The following is a 27548-nucleotide window of genomic DNA, read 5'->3' as shown; positions in this document are numbered from 1 at the left end:
TGGTTAAATTTGGTTAGATTTAACCAAAGCATTGGTTAAATCTAATTTAAACTGATTAGTTTCCTGTCATGTGCCAGGTTTTAAGGCATATTATATTACTTTAAATTGGCTTAAGGTCAGGGAAGGATTGAGAAATGTAATGGCAGTCTTATATATTCATTACAAAACTAGTTATATATGTTACAGTGTTGCTGTGTTGGAACACCCAGACCCAAAGCTTCACATAAACCAAGCTCTTTTTTTTAAGATGCTCAGGAACCACCATGGTTCAAGCTCCTGAGCAGAAGAAAGAACCTAACCTAAATAAAAAAAATAAAAGTCTTTGACCAATTGTGAGTTAGACGTTGATTAACAGGTACAAATAAGAAGTAAACTGTAGACTAATATAGCATGTGGGGATGCTAAGTAATTTTATTAGTATTTTATGATAATTAATAATACTAATGTGTACTTTACCACTGATGTAAAGTTTAAAACAATAAACATGCATTACATAATTTGAACTGCAACAAAACAAACAACTGGGCCCAATGCACATGTTTTTCTTTGGAGATTTCAGTTCAGCTTTTAATACCTTTCAGCCTAACCTGCTTTTCAAAACACTGATTAATATTGGTGTTCTTACAATTAAATGGTTTTACTCGTTTAAAAAAAAAAAAAAAAAACAGGTCCCAACAGGTGAGGGTAATTAACTCCTTATCTGTGGTAAAATACCGCAGCACAGGCGTGCCAAGGCTGTTTCAGCTCTCCTTCACTTTTTACCTTCTACACTAATGAATGTCATCAGATTCTCAGACTATATCACTATTTTTAGCCCGCTACACATTGATGATTGCCCTTTAGTGCATCACAGAGAGACTGCAACTTTCAAAACCTGGTGTGATAATCACCACCTTCTGCTGAACACCAGTAAGACAAAAGAAATTAGCTTTGAACCTAGAGGGATTCAGAGCCCATCACCATGTGATAATTGACTAAATTAACATTGAACAGGGGCACATCTTTAAATAACTTGGCTTCATTATGTGCAACACTTTGCTCTGGAGCGTTCATATTCACTAATTATGCTCCAAACTCGCCCAAAGGCTGCATTTATTTACGCAGACCTGGGCTGTTTGGAGTCCAATCTAAGATCATGCTGATTTTTATAATGTTGGTGTGGGCAGTATAATTAGATATGGCATGTGCGCTTGGTTAATCTCACTTGCTGTGAAGTCTACATCTAGACTCACAAATATAGTTAGGACAGCAAGGGCTAGTTTTTTTATTTATTTATTTTTTACTTATTTTATATTGGTGTTTCCCCTATTACAACAATTTAGCTACCTTTTATATTAACTTATATATTTTGGCTTTTTAATACTTGTCATTGCGGTTGCAGTATTTATGAACTTGTGTTGCTCTGCGACATGCAATAGTTCTTACCTATTTATTTTCAAGCCGTTTTGTTGTCCTATGTCTCGCCATATTTTAGTACTGCTGTCTTATTCCATTTTTATCCGTCTGTATTGCGACGTGGTTTTCTCTTGTTTTCTTTGGTCTGTCATGCATCATCTTCCCGTAAGGGACAATAAAGTATATCTTATCTTATCTTATATTTGGCCAATGTAGAAAAGGTTTTTGTCTTTACAAACAATCCATAACAGTTAATACCCCCATAAAAGTGGTTATTCACTGATTAGCATACCATACTATGTTGAGGCTAAGCAGCAAGTTATCAACTTCACTGTACTAGATAACTGACACAGTAAAACCGATGTGTTGTTTCATTGCTGAATCTTTATTTTAAGTCTTTCTCCCATTTTTTTGCCCTCTTCTTTTATTTATTTGTCTTCTCTGTACTCCGGACAGTGTAGGTCGTTTTGATACACGTTTTAAGAATTAAAGATATTAACTAGTTTTAAAGGGGACATATGCTTTTTAATGCCTTGCTTGTCACATTTAAATCATTCAGTTATGGTCAATATAAAGTGGAACAGCAATGCTTTGGTCTGAATTCCTCGTTATTGTAGCTCCACAGCCCTCTTTTGCCCCAGTTCTGAGGTGCGTCTGAGACCAACTTATTTTGGTGTGGTCTCTTTAAATGCAAAGGAGGCCTTTCACACCCCCACACCCCTCCAGGTTGCAGAGCCTTCCACTCCACCCTGTTCGGCCATTTTTGTAGTATGCTGGGGGATGGTGTAATGAATTGACGTGACACTGCCTGCCAATCAATCCTGGAGGCTTGTCGGTAACTGACCAATCAGCAATCGCAATTTGTCCCAAAGTGAAACAGCTCCAACCGCTAGAAGCTGCTTTACTTATTCCTTTCTCAAAGCCTAAATGGACTCTAGAGAAAATTAAAAGTTTGATTGAAGGCCTGAGGCCAATCATCGATGTTCGTCTGTACGTCTGTGCAATGTTTGTTCATAATTACATTGTATGCTAAATGATTAAAATAAAGGGTATTGCTTTTTCGCTAGTTGTGCTGTGTTCAGTGTGTTCTGGATATATGTTGCCGGTTCTTGTTGCATAAGCTGAATCTTTGTCAGTTATGATCAGTTAACAGGACTCCAGTTTTGCACAAAGAATTAATAGGTAGTGTTATGTATGATTTGCAGTCATAATACAGATTTCCCTGTGAAATTCTTGCCGTGGACAGCTGGATGGCAGCATGAAAATATACAAAAAACTACCACAGCCTGCAGTGGCTATACTAACATTAAGCTTTTGTATAACTCTGATTTGTCTGGTGCCCTAAAGTGGGGAAAAAAGCTAGTTAAAATGAACTCTGCATTTTCCGAAGAGTAGAGCAGTCAAATATCCATCTGGTATTAGACCAAAAAACAGTTTGTCTGCAACTTGCAACTTAACGAGGCATTTTGCAAATATTTGTGGGCGTATCAGAGCATATTTGGTCTATTATGATCACTTCTGAACCTGTGTGGAGTGGAGATATTTGACCAGGAATTCAAACTTGTGCATACGGTTCTTACTTTAAAAAAAAATGTACATAAAAACTTAACAGTTCAAATAAATCATTAAAAGCCCCAAATGAACACAATGATTGTATGTAAACATCTGTAAATATGTCCACGTCTATCTAAACATAAGCTAAGTTAATTGTTTAACCCAAATTTACAGTGAAACTCATTCAATAACCCTAAGACTGGCCGACAATGACATCTTGGTCTGGATCTGCGTCCTGCTCAAGGATGAAGCTGTAGCGTCTGTAAACCGAACCGCCTCTGCTGGTGTAAACCACATCTACCTCATCACCGCTGTCAGGCTCGGGCACGCCGTGGGGCATGTTGATGCTGCCGCTCCCGCTTAGTCTCTCGTAGCTCTGGTTCCAGCAAAGCCTCCTCCTGGCATGGGCCTTTACCAAGGCAAACACAGCCAGGGCCAGACCTGCCGCCAGCAGCAGGGCAACGGGCAAGGCAGCAGAGGTGTGCTTCAAAGCTCGCGAAGACATGCTTGTGTCTGCCTCCTTACTGTCTCCAGACCTGGGCTTTGGAGCGTCCGCACACAGGGCTGGGGGAGATTAAAAACATCACACTTGTACGTATTTTTTTAATTTAAATTAAAAACAATCCTGAGATGCTTCGGGAAGGATTACCTGAGCGAGTGTCACAAACACAGCAGTTGGTTTGATTCCCTGTAGCCGGACAGCAGCGGGAGCAGCGGTTCTCTACAGCATGGAGGGCAAAGTCTCTGTGACAGGTCAGACACTGGTCAGGTCTGGGGCCGACGCAGTGCCTGCAGGAGCTGTCACAAGGCTCACAGGTTTCCTACAAAACAGCAGCACACGTCACTGAGATACACAGAACAATACACTTAAAGGAGAGGAAAGTGGTTCAATAACTTTCTTTTAATCCAATTATCCAGAGTATCAACACTTGACTCGTGCAATGCCTTGCAAAGGTATTCACACCTTTCGAACCTTTCCACATTTTGTCAAATTATAACCACAAACTGTTCTTTCAATGTTTAAATTATATATATATATATATTTTACCTGAGTATGCAATATTATCAATAACTGTGCGATATTTACTCTGATATTTATTTAACTTTACTTGCACTTTCTGATAAAGCTCATCCTCTGTTGCTTTAGAACTAACTTTAGATTAGGTTTGCTTGTCTTTTTCGCTTCTGTAAACTGCGTGTAACTTTGTGTCTTTGCCACTGTCACGCAATTTTCCCCATTTTTGATCACCTCTTATCTGATCAACTCTGACCAGCTTCCTTGTCCCTGTTGAAGGAACGCATTCCCACAGCATGATGCTGCACCAACAGGTTTTAATGTGGGGATGGTTGGTGGGAGCATTTGTTTTTGGACCCATGAAGCATTTTATATGCTGGCCAGAAATATAATTTTTGTCCTTGGTCTTCATGGTGTTCCTCTGAAGTCTTCAAAGCATAGTATTATTTTTACTGAAAATTATCTACACACAGGTTGATTGTGACAAAATGTAAAACAATATAGTGTTTCCTTCAACTTTAAAAGTTATTCACTACTTTGTGTTGGTCTATTACATTAAATGAAAAAAATATAATGAAGATTGTGGTTTTAAATTGACAAAAAAGGGGATTTCTGAATATTTTTCGGACTTTTCAGTTGTTACTTTTCTGATCCCACAGGTTTATGCTCATGCTTTTGCCTCTCCCACCTAATGACATTTAGAGAAAGAGTTTCCTGTACTATTCACCAGTCTTCCCAATCACTTCTGACCCCTGTACATGAAAGACAGCTCACCATTTCCGAAAAGTATCGCCCCTCCTCACAGCGTGGGTAGCACACTTTGTCCTTCAGAATGCTGCCCCAGTCGCACGTCAGGCAGCCTTGAGGCGAGGAGTCTGAAATCATATGTATACTGTATAGATAATCAGAGATCTTATGCAAATGGGAAAAAAGTACTCTCAAACATTGACATATTATAAATACAAACGTCATCCAAGAGATGGAGGATGCAGGATTATGATCAAATTGAAAAGGAACAAACAAGTAGCAGGAAATGTTTGTACCTGTGCACGTCTGACAGCTGGTATGGCACTGTTTGCAGATTTCATTGACCTGATAGAAGCGGTGTGGGCAGCGTTCGACACAGAGCTTGGTGCCTTGCAGATCCAGGAGAGGAGGGAGACAGGCCCTGCAGGACTCTGGCCCTGGTCCAGTACACAGCTCACATGATGGGTCACATTTCTGGCAGCGAGAACCCTCTTTGTAATAGCTAAAGAAATATATAAATGACAATTTGGTTCCAAAATAACAAAACAATGTGTATCAAAAACTAGATATTTGTCACTTTAAGAATCCGCGTGAATCTGATCTCCATATGAGAGACAAGCTGTTATATCTGGATCAAAACCTTTCAGGCCAGACTAAAAGTAATCAGGTGGCGCTTCGGTTTGTTACCCCGTGGGACAGTGGATTACGCAGAGCTGGAAGAGCCGCAGGTATCCCACAGAACAGGTCAGGCAGTCTCGCGGCGATGCCCCGGTGCAGGTGGAGCAAACATGGTCACAGGGCAAACAGAATCCCAACTCCTGTCCATCAGCTTCCTGCCTTGTGGAGTATGTACCAGCAGGACATTCATCCACACAGGTGCTGTCTGAAACAACAAAAGCAAAGAACGCTGTATTTCAGCTTACGCATTTGAATTATTTCTGCATCTTCTCCACGACTCTTCTCTTGCCTCTTTATCACTCTGTTTTTGTGTAATTTAATAACATAATCCAGTATTAATCATCTTTACAACCATTTAAGATACGGGGAAAAATATTCTCATCCCTGAGTCCAAAAGAAATTTGGGGGGAAAAAAAAAAATAACAAAAATAAATAACTGTACAGTAGATACTTTGCTGACTAAGTTGTCACATTAATAAATTCTAGGAGCAACTATACCGTATTTGAGGAAAGTAAAACAATACCTTTACAAATGTTAATCTGATTTTTGATTAAACTAAAACAAACAGCTTCACCTTTGTTTTTAAAACATCATTGCTCTTCTGTTAATCTGTCTCTCAGACTTTAATCCAAATCTCCTTCTCTTGATTTCCTCCCCACTAATTTTTCCATCTTGATGGTCTCTTGGTCTAGCCAAGTTAATTTCAAACGTACTTAGTTGAAGGAATTTTCCTTTTTTTTTTAAATAACACCTTTGGGCAGTGTCTCTACATTGTTTCATTTGGTTAATAGTCATGAAAAAACATTTTATTACAGGTAAATCTCAATAAATTACAATATCAGCAAAAAGTCAATTTATTTCAGTAATTTCATTCAATAAGGAAATTGAATGCATTAAAAAGATACTGTGCATACAGAGCAGAACACTTCAAACTGTCATTTCTCGTGATTTTGATGATTATGGCTTACAGCAAGCAAAAACCCAAAATTCAGTTTTTCAAAAATTACAAAAAGCTGATAAAAACTTTATTTTTAACACAGAATTGTGTGACTGCAGCTAAGTATGTCCATGTGTGTCACCGTACATGCACTCATTAGTTGGTCAGGGCTCCTTTTGCATGAATTACTGAATAGAAACAGAGTGGCATGAAGGCGAGCAGCCTGTGACTCTGCTGAAGGGTTAAAGAAGTCCTGCTAGCTTTGATGGTGGCATCCTGCTTGTCTTCTTTGTTGGATCTGATGTCTCTCATCTTCCTGTTTTCAATGCTCCATATGGGGTTTAGGTCAGGCCAGTTTGCTGGCCAACCAACCACAGGGATAGCATGTATTTAAGCAGGTGTTTGGTACATCTGGCAGTGTGGGGAGGAATCCTGATCTAAAATTCAATCAACATCTCTATAAAGTTTATCAGCAGATGAAAGACAGCTGTGCTGATGGTGGGCTTGATAAAATGCAGTGGACCAGCACCAGCATATGACATGGCTCTGGTGGGAACTTCTCTCTGGACCTCAAACAACTTGGATCCTGTCTGTGCCACCTTACTTTTTCTACTGATTGTTGGAACTAAATTTCTAAATGACATGCATACTTTATTTCATTTGAAAAGAGCACTTTGGACCACTGAGCAACAATTCAGTCCATTTTTTTCATGATTCTGTGGTACCGGTCTGGTTAAAGCAGCACCAGGTAACTTTTAGCCACTAGGAGTGCTCGACCTGTAACTTCCAGGTTTAATGGCCCCGAAGGCCTCTGGCAACTCTGCACTTCGCAAAATCAAACAGAGTTTTGGAATCTGATAGCAGACCAGTTTGGACCAGCAGATGGAGAAGTCATTGGGTTACTTGTGAAAACAAGGCCACATTCACCCCTCTAGATTAATTCCTACACCAGAGAACCAAAATAATATGATTAAGTATGTGTTATACCTGTTTTATTTTGTTAACCCATTTAGCAATGGAGCCAACCCTTAAAAGTTACTAAGGGGAGTTTTTGAGAAGGGCATCCAGGACGGAGAATCGATACGCATTGTATATTGACCTGAAAATAATTTAATATATCTCAAATTAAGCTAATACATGAGTCAAAACTTACCAGGTGCTGTTTTACACTAGGAATTTGAAAGCCCATGTCCTTGATACATTTCTCTAGATCCAGTCCACACCTCATCAGTCCCCAAACACAGCGTCTCTAGCAATGACTGTCTGCTTGACAACAATCAAGTCAGCAGTCCATGATTGTGTAACCCCTAAAATATCCCTTCTGCATAAAAAATCCTTCCTACTTGATTTTATCTAAGGATGATGTCTTATGGCTAATAAGTAAATGTGTACGTTAAAAAAAAAACATGGATGTTTATATGTGCAAACATCTCTTAAAAAAGAATCACATTCTGTCCGGATGCTTTACTATTCTTTTTTTTTGACTCTGAGAGTGTATCCTGTAAGGATGGGAGCTGTGTACTGTATATCGGCTGTATATCACATTTCTGTGAGAATCTTAATGTCAGCAGGGAAACACTCACTGTGAAGGTATCTGGGGACGGCACAGGTCAGACACTCATCGCTGCCGGGGCCCTGACATGAATAACAGTGCTGATGGCAACCCATGCAGGTGAACTGGTTGTCGTGCAGGTACGTTCTCGTCGGGCAGGTCCCGTCTCCTGTGACGCCACACTGTAAAGTGTTGGGATCCAACACAAGTCCCCTCTCGCACTGGGTGCATTGGTTTGGGTCCGGCCCGCTGCAGCTAATGCAAGTCTGGTGGCACTCTGCAGACAGTCAACCAAGTCAGAATGCATGAGTGAAATATCATCACTTTTATTGGGTGGAGTAGGTTTAGCAGTAAAAGCTTTGTGTTTGCAGCACTAACAAGCACAGCATTCTGTCAGACACATGCTGTGTGGGTCAGCAGCTTGTTTGCTAGGCAGGGTAACCAATCAGATGCCAGGGTTTTTCTTTAGTGAGACATAGCAGGCTATTATTTCAAGAATCAAGAGTCTTTATAGTCATTTTGTGATCGTAATGACATTTTGGTGAGACATCAGCTCAGAATTCACACATAACACACAGACACAAGTCAAGACATAGTGTTCAAGTTAAATCCACCGACAACACTTAAAAATAAAAAGTTTGCAAACAGCCCATAGCATATGATAAGATTTAAATGTTCTAATCATGTTCAAGAAGTACATGACTGTTAGAATTGGTCTCTCTAAATTCCCCCTAGGTGTGTGTGCACGGTTGTTTGTCCTGTGTATCTTTGTGATGACTTAACAATCTGTCCAGGGTGGACCCTGCCTCTTGCCCAATGACTGTTGGAGATAGGCACCAGCCCCACTGTCAACCTGCATGTATAAGAGGGTGTAGACAATGGATTAAATTTATGTGTCTGATTTTGCTTTATATTTGATTTAAATTCTTATTAGATTACCCAATTTCACTAATGAACCGACTAATAAATTGAGACATTTTCAATATATTCAAAAGAACAATTAATTAGCTATGTGATTATATCTTTCTAATTTAATTCAAATTATCACATCTAACAATGTATTTAATGTATTTTTTTTTAGTTCTAAGGAAAACTAAAAGTAAGGAGCAGTTAGGAGGAAGGACAGTGGAAGAGGATAATAAGGGAGAAATGGAAGAAGACAGAAGGAGTCAAATGTCGTGTCAATCATGTATTGAAGTGATAAATATTAGTTAATTTTCAACTAGTGCCACAGGTGGCCCATCTAACATAATATTGTCACAGGCTCAGCTACCAGCTGGCTTTTTAAGTCACATGATGTTCAAACACTTTATAGATATGTATCTGGAGCTGTCATTGCGGTGAAAAAGTTTTACAACTAAAACTCATGACAATCCTCTTACAGTTAGCTTTTGTATTTCAAGCTTTTGAATACAATTTGATAAACAATGCAAATTTTCTAAAACAGTTATAAACAGTTGTATTAAACACAAAGCAGCTCAAGAACTCTCATTCGCAATGAAAAGACAGACAGTATTCTCCTATCGTGCATCGCAAACATGAAATACAATACCTGCTGATATACATGATCAGACAACTCCTAAAGAATATACAAAGTATTTACAAGTCTGGTTATTGAACAGTTAGTAGCTATGTTTACATGCACAAAATTTCACTACTGTATTGAAATGATTCAATTAATCCAATCATAATGTGCATGTATATCCACCTGGCTTTATTCAGAATAGAACCACTCTGACATGCGCAGTTATCATATTCCCTTAAAAAAAACACACAGAAGAAGTTCTTCTGTCTTTGCTGAACAACAAAAAAACAGTAAAAAAAAAGCAGTATTATACGAGTTCGTCTGTCTTCCAAGTGCCCAGGCAGGACTTACACGGTGCTCTAATTATGCTTAAAAAGTTACTGAGTAAGCAACAATTTTGAGCTCTTTTATTTTTTGTATCCAGAGCCCCGACAATGTTTTGCTTCCCGACGTATTTCCGCCACTCAACACACTCAGCACATGCGCACTCGGGTCAGTTTGGAATAACTTGAGCCTGACCAGCGTATCCCAAATTAGCGCTGAATCTCTGCATATCCTCCAGAGTTTTGATGGGACTGCAGCTTGGCTGCTTCTTCAATTAATGCTGCCTTTGCCGAGCCTCACAGTTAAGATGTATGGACATGATATATGTGCAGCTATGCCAGTGGCTTGAACAATGCTCCATGATGTTTTTAAAACTTGGATTTGTTTTATTTCTTAAACCTGCTCTAAACTTCTGCACAACTTTCTCTCTGACCTGTCTGCCTTCTTCCTTGGTCTTCATGATGCTGTTTGCTCTCTAAGGCTACGTTCACACTGCAGCCAGAAGTGACCCAATTCCGATTTTTTTTGCCCATATGCGACCTGTATCTGATCTTTTTATGACAGTCTGAACAGCACAGATCGGATTTTTTCAAATGCGACCCAGGCCACTTGGATATGTGGTCCTGAATCCGATACGTATCTGATCTTTTCAAATGCGACCTGTGTCTGTACGGCCGGGTCGCAATTATCCGACAAACGTCACTATTCTGCGTCCTGCTATGCAGAAGCGGGAAGAAAGACGACACCCATAGCGGACTACAATTAGAAGAGCAGTCAATGGAGGGAAAGCTCCGGTTAGAAAATAAATTAATGACTGCAAAATGCGCGCCAACATTATAATCCATGTTTTTTATTTCGGCAAACACTGAGGACGCTTGCTACGTGTGACGTCATCACGTCCTCGAGTCCGCATGCGGGACACTTCGGTTGAACGCATTCAGTTCACACAGGAGATCACATACAAGTCGCATATATTTGGAAATGTGAACGGACACGCAAAAAAATCAGATTTCACAAAAAAATCGGAATTGAGCATTAAGACCTGCAGTGTGAACGTAGCCTTAGATCCTCCAACAAACCCCTGAAGGCTTCACAGAACAGCTGGATCTGTACTGAGGCTCGATTCTACACATGAGGACTCTGTTACTGATTTTGAAGGCAAGTAGTTTCCCTTCACTTTCTTTAGGGGTAACAAAGGGGGGGGGGGGGGGGGGGGGCTGTTTATAAATGCATGACATTTAGTCGCCATGTACCACTTTCCTTTTTCCTCCCACTTCAGAGTTATGCAGTGTTTTGTGTTGGTCTTTTACATAAAATCTTTATCATATTTATGGTTGTCATGTGACAAATTGTGAGAAAGTCTCAAAGGGATGAATGCCTGAACAAATAAAGTGCACAGAATTTCATTTGTAGGCTCACCCTGACACTCCATCGCTGCCGTCTCATAGTAGGTACCAATGGGGCAGTCTTTGACACATGAACCCTTATAGAGCCTGGGACTAAAGGTTGAGCAAGTCTCACAGTCGTCCTCCAACGGTCCAGAGCAGCTGCCGCAGGTAGGGTGGCACTGAGCGCAGACGCCCTCCTCCATGTCCTCGTAGTAACCCATGGGACAGCTGGCCTTGCACACACCGTTCAGCATCAAGTAGAGGAACGTACATTCTGTAGCATGAAGAATAAGGGCAAAAAAAAATCACAGCTGCACAAGATGGCACTTTGACAATGATGTGGAACCGATTTAATGGCTCACTGAAACAGGTTCTGTCGTCAGAGCAAACATCACAGTGGGGAGGACAGCGTCTGCAGGTCCCATCGTCTGCTGGGTACGCTCGCAGGGAACAGTTCAGTCGGCATGTGCCGCTCTCCAAGTAGTGGCCATCAGGGCAGGAGAGACACTGAGACTTGTTCTCATCGCAGGTCAGACAGGAGCTATCGCAGGCCTCACATGAGCCGTCTGGAGTCTCAAAGGAGCCCCTGAAAGGAATGCAAGGAAGACAGCTGACAGTGAGTTTAGAGGAAACAACGGCATATTTGTTTGACTCTCCCTAAAAGTTGATCATGTTGCTTTACTCTGGGCAATTCGACCAACACCGGCCTTGGTGCAGAAAAAGTTGTTTGCCGCCTTTGGGGCAGCTGATGCAATTATCGCTGGTGTCCACGCAGTCCTCGCAGTTTGGCGAGCAGTCTTCGCACAGCCGGGTGGCCGGGTTTGCATAAGAGCCGGATGGACACTGCTCCACACAGGAACTTTCCAGGTCCAAGAAATATCCTGCGAAAAAAGACAAACTCAAATGTGCTGTGTGAAAATGTAATCGTCGTCTAATCGCGATAGAGGACAGTCAATATTTGCACCTTGGAAACAGGAGGAACAATCCAGAGCCTGTGGGCCAAAACAGGTCTTGCAGGATGTGTCGCATGAGCGGCATCCACCAAATTTCCCTGGAAATTAAACACAGGTGAAAATAGTGCAGAACGTTTGTTTTTTTACCCTTTTCAACCAGTAGAGGGTAGCAAAACCTGGTAAAATGGGAGCGTGTTCAGCACACAATTGATGGAAACACAAACAATACATGATGATGCCTACAACAAATGATCTCAGGCAAATGCTGAAGAATAAAACAATGCATCAAACTCATAATTATTTGCAGTTAACTTTTTCCTGAAACAACTCCGACCTGATAGTGGTGGCTGAGCTACATTAGATTCAATTAAAAGTTAACTTAAACTCTGTATTTTTCAACTTTATTGAGTTCAGCTTCAGCCGCATGGATTCCCTGGACTTAATTATGATGGCACACACCTTATGATAGGTCTTCCATTTGTGTTGAAGCAAAGATCTTGGGGAAAAACAAGAATATTTCCAAACTATTCAAAGCAATAAAAAGCACAGTGGAAATGGCTGGGGGCGACTTCCCGGATGTGTCTAATTGGTGATGAAGGGCCTCAGCCAGACAGGTAACCGGCGGAGTCTCACAAGAACCTTTGCAGAAAAGCAATTATCACTGAAGCTCAGGCACTAATCACGCTTTTATAATGAACGCAGAAGCCATTCCTTATGAAAAGGCGCATGACATCCTGCTGGCAGTAAAAGGGCAGCAGAACCATGAGAGGCATCGTCATCTGAACAGACTGAACAAAGACCAAACTATGCTTGCCAAGAGATGAATCTAGCTGCATGTAAGCAGCATCACAGTCGCAGCTCCTTGTTAAATTACAAATCCTTCTTGAACTTTCGATATTTTGTCACATAATAACCAGAAGTGTCAATGTCTTTTTCTGGCATTTTATGTGCTGGACCAATACAAACTAGTAGATAATTGTGCAGTGGATAGAAAAGATAAGAAAGAAAAATGAAAAAACTGTAGATTGCATTTTGAGCATTAAATAGCATCAGAAGTCACCTAATTAGAGATCACTTGTGTGCTGTTTAATTTCAGTATTAGTGCGACTGTTCCATGAGGGGCTCAGAGGATTGTTGGAGAACATTAGAGAACAAACAGCATCATCAAGACCATCATGAGGAAGATCACGAAGAACTGCATCAAATTTAAGAGATTGGTTTAGAAAACATAATCCCAAACTTTGAACATCTCAAAGACCACAGTTTAATCCTTCAACTAAAAATGGAAAAAGGGTGGCACAGCTGCAAACCTACCAAAAATTGGCTGTCCACCTGAACCAGGGATGTCAAACTCCAGTCAGCGAGGACCAGTGTCACGTGTGTTGAAGAGGAGAAAAGTTACCGGAGACTGCAATTTGACAGCTGTGACCTAAACTAACAGGCCAAGCAAGAGCAATATTATCAGAGAAGTCTAATGTGAAAAAATGTGAAAAGGTTTTAAAGCTGGAAATATTTCTGCTATGCATCGTACACTCTCCATCTATTCAAACTCTGTAAGTGATGCATCTTTATTCTTTTACTTTTTTTTTGTCTGTTGTTAAATAGCATTAATTAAGGTAAAGAAAAAAATTCGGACTAATTTATGCAGTGTAGGAACGCATGAAAACACTCTTCACAAGTAGTGTCAGTGTCAGATTATAAATGTTCACAGCTAAAGCAATGAAGAGAACGTGTAGAAGCTCATGCGGCTAACTCTGTATGACCAATAACAACTGAGCGCTGTTTCCCCATGCTGTTGACCTAGACATCAGGGGGAAAGTAAATAGAGAGCCAGGCAGAGATTATTTGGGCTCCCACGCCTACAGGGAGGAGCCGCCTTGAGGAGGAGATGTGATCCGTCCAAACTCCTGGGACTGTGTACTGAACTCCAGCGCCACCCCATGGAGATCGGAAATTATTTGTGTCCTCAGATCAATGGAGTATGTATAATGTTATCTTTGCGATCAGTGTTCAGTATGATACCAGTCTTGAACATGTATCTGACATTTTTCATGGATAGGATTTCTAATTAAAGAAACAAAATGTTCTGTCGCCAGGCTGGATACTATTGCTCAAAGGAATCCTGCACAAGATGTGAGTGAACAAGTTTTCTCTGGTTGTTTCAGTTGCTTTCAAAGTTAAATCTACCTGCTACAGTCACTACATTCTAAAACATGTAAGCTGCATGTTGCATGTTCATTTAACTATGCACCGTAATGTGCACATACAAAGTGCGTTGGGTGGCTAATGGCTTCCAGTGAGCCGTGCGTTACTAAATTTGTTTTGTGTTGTGCTCCCACTGAGCTCTGTAACGTGACACATTATTTATTGGCCTTTAATTCTCTCAAATTGCATATCTAAGAAATACATTAGGCAACAAAGTTTTGTTCTGCACCTGTTGATATCATGTTTGTTGCTCACTTGTTGGAGAACACTGATGAACAAAAAGGATCATGAAGACCAGGGGAAAAACACATTTCAAGCAGAATTTGTTTGTAGAAGAATATCCCAAACTTTAAACATCTAACAGGGCAATATTCAACACTTCATCTAAAACTGAAAGTGGCATGGCACAATTAAAACCTACCAGGACATGGTACCTACCAGGACATGGTAGGTTTTAATCACGGAAGCAGCTGAGAGGCCCATGATAACTCTGGAGGAGCCGCAGAGATTCACAGCTCAGTTGGGCCTTCATGCAAAATGAAAATGTTTGAATGTTCCAAAATGTTTGACGGAAAAGTAACTTTCATTGGGAAACATAGTAGTGGCAGCATCATGTTGTGGGGATGTGTGTTTCTTTAGCAGCAACAGGGAAAATGCTCAGAGTTGATGGGTAAAATTGATGGAGATGGCCAGTGCCTAATTCCAGCAGTCACTGAGCGAGAGACCGGGCACACCCAGGTTAGCTCATCAGTCCATCACTGGGCCAAATGCTACTTGTGTCAGATAAAAAGTTGACCATCATCCCACATGATGGGAAAGAAATATGTGGAAAAGCACCTTCAAACAAGGCATGGTAAAGGTTTGTTCATTTTCGTACTAGTATTCAGAAAGTACGATGAGTCCAGCTGTTACAAAATTAGTAAAAACAACTCCAGCTGCACATTTACACCACTGAATTTGACTAAAATGGTTAAAGGGTCAGTGGATTTTAATTAGCAAAATTCAAGTATGGCTTTTGTGCATACATATTCTGGCAAAGTCTAATAACATCACATCAAAAATGAAAGTGTTGTCATAATACCATTTCTGATTTCAGAAGCTAAAAGGGGACAAACTTTGTCGGCCTTATGGGTTTTCCCTATCTGTCTCCTATATAAAGACGTGCTGTCAGTGGAGGAGGAGTATAAACAAGCAAAGACGACAGTAGATCATTCTATTTGACATTTTCTGTTGAAATAGAGGACCATCCATACTTTTTGCCCAGCGAGAGGGAAGAGAAAGTAACAAAGAAAAAAAAGTAATAAGCGGGACAAAAAGGGAGTGTATATCTGCACAGCTATTACTAGTTTGTTGCTCAGATGTGGAAGTTGCAGGCCTTCTGTTGGACAGGTTAGTTAATTCAATATAGCAGTGAAGTTTATTTTGCCATTATGTTAGAAACAGGGCAGGGTAGTCCAGCAACTACTCTGTCAGCCCGGCAGAGACGGCTCATTTGTTTGTCTTGTCTCCCTCTCGCTCTCAGGGAGTATGTGCATACATGGAGGGGGAGAGTGATATCAGCCGGCCGGTTCACTCTTGTCCATAGTGCTGCAGGGCTAGCGGGTCACTTTACTCGTGTCTATTGTTACTAATTTTAGAGACCAAATAAGCGACTACGCGTTCAGAATCAAGACCAAAAAACGCGACTCATGGAATTTACAAACGATTTAAAAAAAAAAACACACACACACAAAGTCATTTATAATAGGGGGACTTTGCAACAGTGCAAAAAAACATTTCACACCGTAGCTATTAGCTATTAGTAGTAGCTTGGTACCAAATACATGGAGGACATGTTTATATTGTCACATTCATGACTCTCAGAAAAGCACAAAACAGAAAAAGTGCAATAAAACTACATACCCTATATGCTAAGACAGAAATCAATTAGAAAATCAGCTTGCACCCCAGTTCCTAATTTTAGGCAAGTGTATTCAAGAAAGGAAGTCTTTTAAAGACAAAGATTGGCTGTGTCACATATTTGTCATTAATAATACCAAAGATTGCTTATTAATAATTAAGAAAACTATCTTCTGAAGTCTTTAGCACAAAGAAAGTTCCCAGTAGGACACACAGGATGGTGCAAGGTCAGAGCGGAAACTGATAAACTATTGACCTTGCATTCTCTCTTTGTTTCACAAACTGTCCAGATTTATTCTTAGCAGCAACGGGCAGAATGTGATGGTGAAGCACCTTGATTGCTGCATCCTTCTAATGCTGCATAACAAGCCTCTTCATCAATTCTGTATTTAAGTCTTTTCCCCTCCAAAGCCAGTCGCCTTACAGTTAATGTGTCTGGTGGAAAAAGGTGACTTTTTTAAATCACAACTAGCAATATGTTTTTATTTACACACACTGCAACAGTTTAGCCGCTTTTTTATTTTTGTTTCAGACATTCAAGTTTAATTTTCTCTTTTACTTTAATTACAAACCAGAATGAAATGTAATATTTTTGTTGATTGTTCTACTCACCATCAAAGTACTGACCAAGCGGGCAGTTAACCTGAGGGCACTGGCCATGCAGGGGCACATTCCCACTCAGACAGAGGTCACAGTCTGTTGAATGAGGCCCATGGCAGGTCTGGCAGGAGCTGTGGCAAGGCTGACAGCGCCACCCACTGGAGTCACTGAAGGTTTGCGGAGGACACTGTTTTATACACTCCCCTCCTGAGCAGCAGAGATAAAGTGACTTTATTGCAATGGTAAAGAATCCTAAAAAATAAGCTTAGACAGTTGTAGGGATACGATGCATTTGACATTGCATTGCATTTTGCTTAAATATAAATAATATCAGTCATACAGTCGTGTGAGCAAGTGTTTGCCACTGAAAGATTTCTGCTGTTTCTGATTTTCTATTGTCCCCTTTACTTGTTCCAAATTCTCAAAAAATGTATCAGACAAAGACAAAAGCAGTGAATAAAGAAAGTAGTTCTTTCAAATTATCATTTCATTTATTGAGGGATAAAAAGCTATCCAAACCAACCTGTCATATGTAAAAAGGTGATGGCCTATTGCTGTAATAACAAACAACTGTTACCAATCCTTCGTAAAACTGGTAACGAGTCTTTAACATGTTCTGTGGAAGACTTCTGGCCCAGTCTTCCTGGCAAAGGTGCTTCAATTAAATGATGTTGGGGGCTTGCATGTTTATGGTCATGGCACAGCATCTTAGTCAGATCTAGGTCTGGACTTTAATTAGGTTCTGACTTGAATTTGCTAGTCTGTTTTGGATCTCCTGCAGCATAAGACAAGAGTGGTTTTAGCTTAAGGTCATTAAATGATGGCTGGACATTTTCCAGATGGATTCTGTGTCAGACAGCCAAATTCAGGGTGCCATCAAATATGGCATGTCTCCCTGTCCCTGAAGCAACTCAGTATCCCCAGACCATCACACTGCCACTGCCATGTTTGACTCTAGGTGTAACGGGATGCACAGCTTCCAAAAAGTTCCAAGTTTGTCTCGTCTGTCCACAGAAAACTTTCTCAAAAGTCTTTGGGATCTTCCAGATGTTCTCAGTAAATGTTAGATGAGCCTTTTTTGTTATTTTTCTCTCAAAACTATTTATAACGCGCTCATTAATTTTAAATGAAATTCAAGTCAAAAATACGTTATTAATCCCAAATGGAAACTAAATAATGGATGCAACATTTCTCAGGTTTCTTTTTCTTTTCTTTTCATTGAACAATAAACACTGACTTTAGTGAGGACATGTGTGCCCTGCAGAGCTTTAGATGCTTTTCTGGCTTTCCTTGTAACCTCCTGAATGAGTTGTTAATGAGCTCTTGGGATAATTTTGGTGGGAAGGCCACTCCTATGAAGGATGATCACCATTTCTCATTTTCTCCATTTGTGGTTAACGGCTCTAATAGTAGTTAGCTCAAATCTCAAAACCTCAGAAATGGCTTTGGGGCCCTTTCCTGACTGATAAATGTCCATGACTTTGTTCTCTCCTCTGTTCTTGAATGTCTTTATCATGATGTGTTGGTTTTGAGATCTTGCAGCCTACTTCATTTTGTCAGACAGGTTCTATTTAGGGGTTTCTTGATTCTATAAGTCAGGCAGTGATCAATCCTAGGTGTGGGAATTAAAATTAACCTAATTTTTTGTTTTCAATTTCCTGAAAAATCTGGTTAATCAAAGTTATTTCATGAGGAATAATTTACATTTTCTAAAAGGGCCAGGTTGGGTTTTATAATTTTTCTCCCCAAATAAAGGAAATCATAAGCTTTTCGTTGATTGGATTTTATTTAAAGAGCTGACACATTTAGCTGTGATATAAAAACAAAACAGAAGAAATCTGTAAGTGTGTAACTGCATTTCTAAGAAGAATAGGAAATGTGTTTACATTCCATATTTTCTTTTCCAGCATTGCTTCCTGTGCTTCCAAATTTAATCTGACACGAAATGGCAATGTCGATCTTAAGACTGGACTTCGTGATTAGAGATGATAAAATTATTCCACAGGACATTCAGCTGTCTAGAAAGTGTGTACATGTAAGCCTCATTTGAACAAAGTGGCAGAATCATTGCTCATCTTTATTAATATGACTTTTTTCCTGTTTTTTTTCCTACAATCAGTCTCAAAGCTTATTGCCTATAGAGTACAGCGCAATGCTAATTCATTCTTTGCATAAGCCATACATTTGCATATCTTTTCTCCCAGATTTGCTGACACTCACCTGATTTGCAAACCAAATGAAGACTCAAGAGTGCCATTATTTGTTTACAGCAAGGATAAATGCTCACAGACACAAGCTAAACAAGCTTTTCCAGTACAAAATAGAACCTGTCATGATCTCTTACTATGACATCAGTTTAATTCTTTAATAAAGAAGGAGTGAGGGGAAACTAATACTCAGATCAGGATGTTTGTATACTTGTACCAGTAAGGAAGTAACCCGGCTGGCAGGCGAGGCAGCGGGTGTTGGTGCTGCAGTCCTCACATGGTGCTGGACAGGACAAACATACTCCACCGACGCGGTCCTCGTAGGTGCTCTGAGGGCAGTGTCTGCGGCATTTCTGTCTGAAACTATAAGGAATAGTTCACTCAAATACCAGCAAATACCATTCCTAATATTCATTAGCATCAAATGGATTAAAAATCCATACTAATTAGAAAATGCATCGTCACGCTCCGAGTATGCGTAATTGGTTAATGACCGTTTGACTTTTAGCTGTCACGCTTTCTAAACACGATGAAGTTTCTTCTCTTCTTCTTTCTTTTTTTTTTTTTTTGTCCACCGGTGAATGTGCAGGTAAAAAAAAAAAAAACAGGCAAATGAAATATCAAACAGCTGTTGTTTTCAAAGCGATGAAGGTGACTGCTGCGTCAAGCAGCTTCTGTGCACTAGAAATTGAGACGAGATGAATTGGAAACCAGGGATCTCAACATGCCCTGTGTCAGTTCACAGCACACCTGCAGCTGCATTGTTGACTTCAATGCACTGCTCCACCAAAAGGTTTTATTCACTCAAACAATAGTACGATGGCTAACAGAGAGGAAAATGTAATGTATGAACCTGTTCTTGTTCTGTTGTCCTAAAGGTTTAATCCTTTGTTTTTGTCTTTATAGTTTTAAGCCAAACCAAGCAAGTTGAAGCTGGCTATTACTAGGCATGGGCTGATTACTGGTTTTAATTATACATAAAGGTTTAAAAACTATAGTTTCAAAACAACTAAAAACGGGATGCCACGGAGGAGTGCCTGATGTTTTCTCTTAAGCAGTAAGAGGTAGAGTAAGACCGTCTTCCCCTTCCCCCACCCGGCACTACGCAGTGGGAGTCAGCTGGCTGAAAGAAGGTTGTAAAACTATTGTTATGCTTACACATAAAGACAAATGACGCAGAAGAAAAACACAGAGAAAAAACGTCGGCAGTTGTGCTGCGGATGCTAAAGGAGCAACACACATCACTTTCATTTAAATGGAGCTGGTTTCGAACAACAGCTGGCAAACTCAGAGCAGCATCTCTATTGGGTAGCATGCTTAAAGATGGCTATCCAACAAAATAGCATATTTACCCGCTAAGTCTCTGAGAAAATTTAGGTTTTACAGTTTTTGTAGGGACAAAGTGTATTGTACAAAACTACTATCAATTTTAGACCATTATTTCAATTATTTGTGTACATTCCGTATCAGAATAATTGTTGCTTTTATATTTTAAGTAAAAGCAATTAGCTCACATGCAGCCCATGCCTAGCAATTTACCCTCCAGGACCCCCTCTGCTGCCTGTTGTTACACTTTCCTCTATTACAGAAAATGACCACTGACAGTCCAAGCTGCACTTCCAACTGTGTTGCTGTGGATTTGTTGATAAGACATGGTAGCTGTTTGAGGAAGAACAGCTGGAGACGCCACACCACATCCATCAGCACACTCACAATAGCTGCAGATGGAGACCGGGATTTGTCTCAGGCCAGGAGACGATGCTCCGCTTGAGAATCTGCGGGATGTTTAAGAAACCCTCTCTGCAAATATTAGACTATGCATTCCAGGAGAGCACATTGGCAATCCCTTGCAACTTCCATTTAGGTGTTTTACCACATGATTTAGCTAGAATCTGGTGAATCTACAATCTAGATGTTCCATATTATTTTTAATAAACTACCTCAGATAAGCAGTTTAAACTATACTCCGAACGGAGAACAGCAATCTTACAATTTTGCTGCACTTTCTTGGTGCCGTGGGGAACAAAGATAAATGCCAACAAATACCAAGCATCCATCACGCTGAGATTTTGTCCAACAGCGAGTGTTTTATTTGAGAGTGACACAGGCCCCAGGGATTCATAGTTACACCAAAACGGTCCATCTTTAAAACCTTTAACATTTTTACTTTGTAGCTCAAAGCAAAACTCAAATATACCAAGCTCTTAAAACACTGGGAGCTGTCACAATATATCCCAGAAAGGTGGCTCTTTCACTTTGTTATTGACTCATAGTTTATTGGGTTTCTTTTATTGGTCTGTGCTACCCATGGTAGATGCAATAATAACTGTGGCTATAGAAATTACTGAGATGGTCTGTCATTTTAAATTCTGGAATCCATTACTCTGACTCACCTACATGCGCCGAGGAGGAGTGAGTATTTCTGTGTACCTCTGCTAGAATTTAAGTGGAGAATTTTGCTTAAGACATAATCCCCTGTCATTCACACAGGAAGTTGGTGAAGTCTGCTACCCATGTATTCAATTCTCTGTGTGCTACTCTTCTTCTTCATAACATGCTCTGTTAGGTCTCTTCTAAGCTCAAACTGAGTTTCAGGTAACAGCTTTTGACTGGAAATGGAGAGTAACCTGACTCACACCATAGCAGGAGGCCTAAACCCGGGGGAGAACAACACAATTGGTGTTCTGTTCTAGCCTTTAAACCAGTTTTTCTCACTGACTATAAGGGATGAGCTGCTGTAAACACAGATCCAGGCAAAATATCTTTGTAATATAAAGAAGGCGACTCAGTGGAGGTGTTTGTAAAATGCGGTGGAATGTTATCAATCAAAGAGATCAATATAATTTTATCCATCCGTTGTCTATACCCGCTTTTCCATGCAGGGGCTGGTGTTTATCTCCATTGGGCAGGAGGTGAGGTACACCCTGAACTGGTCGCCGAACCATCACAGAACAAATTACCATGCACACAAACATTCAACACAATTTGCAGGGACCAATTCATCTCATATTTCTGGACTGTGGGAGGAAGCCAGAGTCCAGATCCTTCAGTTTTTAACTTTTTGTTTTTCATATTTTCCCATTACAACCACATAAATAACGTATTTGTTAGGGATGTTGTGTGATGGCCCTTTTCAATCCAAGGAGACGTGTTTGCTGCTAAAAGATAACATTTGCTTACTTAACATAAATATCTAAAATGTGAAGTGAAAATTTTAAGTTAAAGCGAGAGAATTGTTTATTTTATTTATGATAAATTTTATTTTTGCTTTTAGATTTCAATAAAAAAATTTACAAGGGAGAAAAATAGTAGCTCAAGAGAGTCTTTCCATATTTATAAAAATTAAAAGACAGGTAGCCATCTTAAAATAAAATAAAAGCACAAAGTTAAAATGAAAGGACTGAAAAAAAAACTTGTACTATTTGTGTCACGCTGCATAGCAAAGAATTGATAAAAACCCACCCATTTCTATTGGCTTTAAAGCATTAGGAATTCTATAAACCGGTTATTCTTGTTCAGAGATTTTAGAAGCCACTGAGGAGGGACTGAAGAGCCACATGTGGCTCTGGAGCTGCAGGCTGCAGAACCCTGTGATACATCAAAACAAAGTAGCATATCACAATGATGGGAAAGGAAAATCACACATAGTTTCAAAACTATTTATAAAAAAAAAAGTGAAAAAAATACCCCTTAATAAAATCTTTTGCAACTATTTGCCTTTTTGTGTATTATAACTCCAACATAAATACAGCTTTTCTGTGGAGCCTCATTGGTTGTTTTTTAGAACAATTGTGCGCAAACAGCATAATGAAAGCCATGATTCTGGAGGAGCTGCAGGGATCCACAGCTCAGGTGGGAGAATCTTTAAAAAGGGCAATTACATAATATTTATGGAAAAACAATGTAAAGCACAGTACATATTTATATCCTATATTATGTATAGCCTATATTTGTGCACTCATACTAACCATAATCAGAATTCGAAATTAATTTAAATATCATAAAATGTTAAAATAGACTTTATTTTGAAAAACCAACACCGTCTGCTCCTTCCTGTCTGACTGCAAAGCAGGCTAGTGGCTACTGAGTGGTGCACTGCTCTAATGAGGAAAGGAAAATTAGAAACAACAGTCCAGTGTAGCCCATTTAGCGTCTTTGTTGATATATTTAGCTACTTTCTTTGAAGAAGTGACTAGCAAGAAGTCTAGCGACTTGTTCTGTGTTAATGGCAACTTTATGTGAAAGCACCATTCGTACTATATTCAGGCAGCAGCGAGAGCTGCTGAGCTCATTCCTATATCCCTCAGTGCTGTCTCATAGGCAAACCTCAGCTGCTGCTGCCTGGTCCAGAAAGCCCCACATCAGAGGGAGTTAGAGGAGAAGAGAGGAGACCCACGCCACTCTATTTCCCAATGAATCATGTTTGCACCTAAAGGGCCAGTGATCCCGCCCTAGATTATAAAGCGGTTAGTAAATATGAAGCAAATAGTGTTTTCAAAGTAGTCTTTCTTGTCTTTGGAAGCCGTTTCACTAAAATAATTCCCTGAATTTGATTCACACAGCTTCAATCACTTATTCACCTCATTCACTTTTTGTGCCTCTGATAGCTGTCTCTTTGGTACAGTTTGTTTTATGTAGCGTGGATTCAGGCAATGTATTAAAATTCATAAATCATTTCATAAAGGTAATTTGTAGTTTCAAACACATTTAATCACTGTATTTAATCAGGTTTTAAAAATCCTTGGGGAATCCCTGAATTTTTCTTCCACATCACAATTATGCACAGCTTTTGTGTTGGTCCACTACACTAAATCCTAATAAAATACATTAAAGTAGGTGGATGTTTACATAAAACAACAGAAAAAGTTCAAGGAGTGTGAAAACATTTGCAATGTGCTGTTCACAAGGCGACAGTTTTTAAGAGCTGCACAGTTCTTTCTTTACAATAAAAAACAACTTCTGGAATAAATTGAGATGCAGCATTTGCGTTACATCTGACTTCTAACAGCAAACATATGAGCAACGAAAAGGCTATTTACTGAACAAAGCACTGAAGGAAGAAAAAAAAACACTCACAGAAAGTAACCTTGAACGCAGCTGCCGCACATCTCAGGGTCTTCCTCGGTACAAAGGAGAAAAGGAGATTAATTAGAATTCATAAGAAAGAGGACTTTACACCAACATCAAGGGTCTTAATGTACATCAATAATAATTTCTTTACATCAGGGTAAGAGAACGGAGATCACACGGAGAGCCTGTTTACCTGTAGAACATGTTTTGCAGCCTATTTCACAGTCGATGCACTCTCCCGTATCGGGGTCCAGCATCTGCCCTGAAACACACACAACGCGGGAACAATGAAGGCCTTTCTACCAGGTAACAGCCTACACATGGACTCTGCTTCACCTTTTTTTTTACCTATGTCACACGACGCTGGTTGGCAGACCCCATTCTGAAGTCTGTAGTGTTCCCGGCATTTTGCGCACAAATTGCCATCTGTGCAGAGTTCACAATTGGCGATGCAGGGCAAGCAGGCATAGTGACCCCTGTCAGGGTAGAATCCCCTGGGGCAGTGCGTCCGACAGCGACCTTGGTACAGGAAACGCTCCTGTCCGTCTTCATCTGTGGAGGAAGAGGAAGGCAATGAACCTACTGTATTATCACTGCTGATGCAGATGCATAAATCATTATGTTCCTCGCTATGAATAAAGACATAAATGCAATACGAGGTATAAAAGAAAGATGACACAGCACGGTTGCTGCAGGAATGTTTAGTACCTGCCACTAAAACAGATGGAGAGGCTCACCGAGCAAATCAGTGCAAATGATTAATAACCGGGACATTCAGGGAATCAATCAGATGAGTAATAAAAGAGGATAACAGCGGCAGGCAAGGACTGCATCTCAAATATATTGACCACAACAAAGAGATCGCTGCATAAAGACTGGTTGGTGATGCTTCAAATGGGAGTAATCAGACTCAGAGCTTCATTAAGAGACTGATTATCATTACAGTGAGGGGAAACAAGTGTTTAGCACATTGATTAATTTTCTTCTCAGAAAATATATTTTAAATGGTCCAACTGGCATGAAATTCCCAACCGGTGGTGGTAATACTCCAGATAACCCACAAATAGAAAGAAACCCAAAACAAATAAGTCCGTAGATTAAGATATGTGTCACAGATGTGTCACCGGGAATAAATATTAAACACCCGATGAAAAGAGGCCACAAAAAGGTACGGAACATAAATAAATGTGAGAGATCTGTCAGTATTTGGAAAGAAATCCTACTCCTTATCAGGGTGAATTCACATTAGCTGGTTTAGTTATAACCGATGGCCTATGGAAAAGTTCATTACCAAACTACCGCTCAACAGCATTCCATGTTGGGTAAACCCAAAGAGCTCTTTTTAGTCCTTCTCAATCTTATCGTTGGAATATATAGTGGTGGCATTGTTATAGACGTGTTGCGTTTCTACTCTTCTGAATACTCGTGTGAAGACTTTTAGGGGCCTAATCCATGAAGAGAAAGAACACCATTTACTTTCAAACCAAGAACATCAAAATATCTGAAGCTAGCAGGCACTGTTTTATCACGACAACAATAAGCAATGTCCTCAGCTGGTTTGACACCATGCCACACTCACTGCGCTAGACTCCACGGCCACAGAAAAGGGCAATGAAACCTGTTTGAAAGCTGTTGCAGAAAATTTGGATAAATCAGTGAAATGTTGACAGGGCCTGGGCCAATAATAGCCATTATCAATAGATGTCACTGCACACCAGGGAAAATGCCACGCCACATCACCCCCCCCCCCCCCCCCCATCCGATCAGTGCAATTTGGAGGGGGGAACATGAGGATATCAGGCTATTTTTCAGCATATGGTACAGGTAGACTCGAATAGCTGAATACCTGATAAGAAAATGAAGAGAAAACAAGGGAGTTTTTTATTAGCAAGTCAAAACAATTCAAAACACAGAACCACTGAAACTGCAAATAAAACAAAATAAAATAACACTCTGCAAATGGCCCTTTTTAGTCATTCTCTTTCAATAAAATGAAAAGCCAATTGGAAAGAACTGAAGTTCAGAGTGCATTAAAAACACCCCCAGAACCTTCTTGATTTTAACAGTTTATGAACGGGACACGACCAAAATCACACCAGCGCAATGCAACCGACCAGTTAGGCCATCTTAAGGCATTAAATATCAAAAAAGGTTTTTCTACTAAGTACTGAATAATTCAATTTACACTTGAATTTGAATTTGCATTACATACTTATTCCTGGGGCAAATTACTTGGGTTGTGGCTGACAGCCGGAAAGAAAAAACAAAACACTTCTTCAAAAATACTGTACATTTAGAAAGAGAAGGGCTAATTAATACTTATTTTACCCACTATGCTGCACTTGTAGCAGCACCCGGGTCACCTCCAGAAGGAGCAGGCTGAAGAATTGTCTATAGTTGAGCTGCACTAAAGACCTGTAAGATCATGAGTAATCTATGAGCTTGGCACAAGATCCAGAAGGTTGCAAGCTGCAGCTTTTCTAACCTTGCCACTGCCCTGAGGCATGGATAAAAGAGGCAGCCTCTGAATACAAGTTAGCCGAATAAAAAAAACTAAATAAAAAATGATGTTGCTTTTTAAAGTCAGAACTCATTGTTTGTCATGAAAGGTGTGTGTTTTACAGACAGCCAGAACCCTGCCACTTAAGCACATGGCTCCAACTTCCAGTCAATACCAGAGGATATGTTTCCCTTTGATTAACAAAGGCTCCATTATGAGATGATCAAATTACACGGTGAAAAGTAGAAAGGACAATGATCACACCTTCATTTTTTTTCCCCCAGTGGAAGAAACATCAGAAAATTCTATGGCTTTTTTTTTCTTTGAATGTTTAACAAGAGGGAAGGATAGACCTTGTCCCTTCCTTTCTCCAATACAAAGAGCTTCAAACCACTTTGCTTCGTTAACCATTAAATGGTGCTTCTTTGGAAAAAAAAGAAAGAAAGAAAGGATTGCTGAGCCTAGGGGGCATTTACATAGCAAAAGAACACAACAGCAAAAAAAACAAAAACAAAAAAAAAAAAAAAAACGGGAAAAATATCCAATAGAAGTTTTATATTATTGTACACATTAAGGCATTGGGCTTATAGATATGAGAAAAGTTATACATACACAGGTTAATCTCTAATTATTTTTTTATTATTCGACGAGGCTGTCAATTTAACACTGAAACCCTGCTCGGGTAATTTTTAAGGAAAATTTGCGCACTTACAAACTCCACAGGTAGTGCAGTCAAACAGCTCGTGTCCGTCGCACTCGGAGCAGGTGGGGTGACACAGGAGGCACTGGTTTTTAAGCAGAAACTGCCCGTTCGGACAAGACGACGAGGGTTTACATCCGATAAATCCCACGCACAAAAAGAAGAAGAAGAGGAGGAGGCAGAGGAGCGCGGAGTAGGAGCTCATGGCTGCACTCGAGGACTGCGAGTGTAAGTGGGGGGAAGGCAGCAAAGAGGCGCAAGGTCCGCGCTTCAGGTGCGCGGGCTGTCCGCGCGTGCG

General features: G+C 40.1%; 1 protein-coding gene across 1 annotated transcript; it reads right to left on the bottom strand.

Moving 5' to 3' along the window:
- Positions 1-24: 24 nt before the first annotated feature.
- Positions 25-27515, bottom strand: LOC105932367 (proprotein convertase subtilisin/kexin type 5). The gene is made up of 16 exons (XM_012871496.3): positions 27263-27515; positions 24399-24602; positions 24244-24312; positions 24057-24096; positions 19198-19343; positions 16786-16980; positions 12081-12167; positions 11799-11997; positions 11479-11702; positions 11148-11390; positions 7911-8156; positions 5399-5594; positions 5008-5213; positions 4739-4839; positions 3599-3770; positions 25-3513 (listed from the first exon to the last, which is right to left on the bottom strand). Exons 1-16 carry the CDS (start codon positions 27453-27455, stop codon positions 3143-3145), a joined length of 2892 nt encoding a protein of 963 aa, XP_012726950.2. The 5' UTR covers positions 27456-27515; the 3' UTR covers positions 25-3142.
- Positions 27516-27548: the final 33 nt, after the last annotated feature.

Source organism: Fundulus heteroclitus, chromosome 2 (assembly GCF_011125445.2).
Source record: "Fundulus heteroclitus isolate FHET01 chromosome 2, MU-UCD_Fhet_4.1, whole genome shotgun sequence".
Taxonomy (NCBI): Eukaryota; Metazoa; Chordata; class Actinopteri; order Cyprinodontiformes; family Fundulidae; genus Fundulus; species Fundulus heteroclitus.
The sequence above is the reverse complement of the archived record's forward strand: the minus strand, read 5'-3'. Positions and strand labels throughout refer to the sequence as shown.

What these genes read in the sequence shown, in the direction of transcription:
- LOC105932367 (XM_012871496.3), bottom strand. Translation starts at nt 27,455, where the DNA reads ATGAGCTCCTACTCCGCGCTCCTCTGCCTCCTCCTCTTCTTCTTCTTT. An exon ending in TGACGACAGAACCTGTTTCA is followed by an intron (nt 11,391 to 11,478) that starts GTGAGCCATTAA and finishes TTCATGCTACAG; the next exon opens with AATGTACGTTCCTCTACTTG. An exon ending in TGTTTGTGACACTCGCTCAG is followed by an intron (nt 3,514 to 3,598) that starts GTAATCCTTCCC and finishes AATCTCCCCCAG; the next exon opens with CCCTGTGTGCGGACGCTCCA.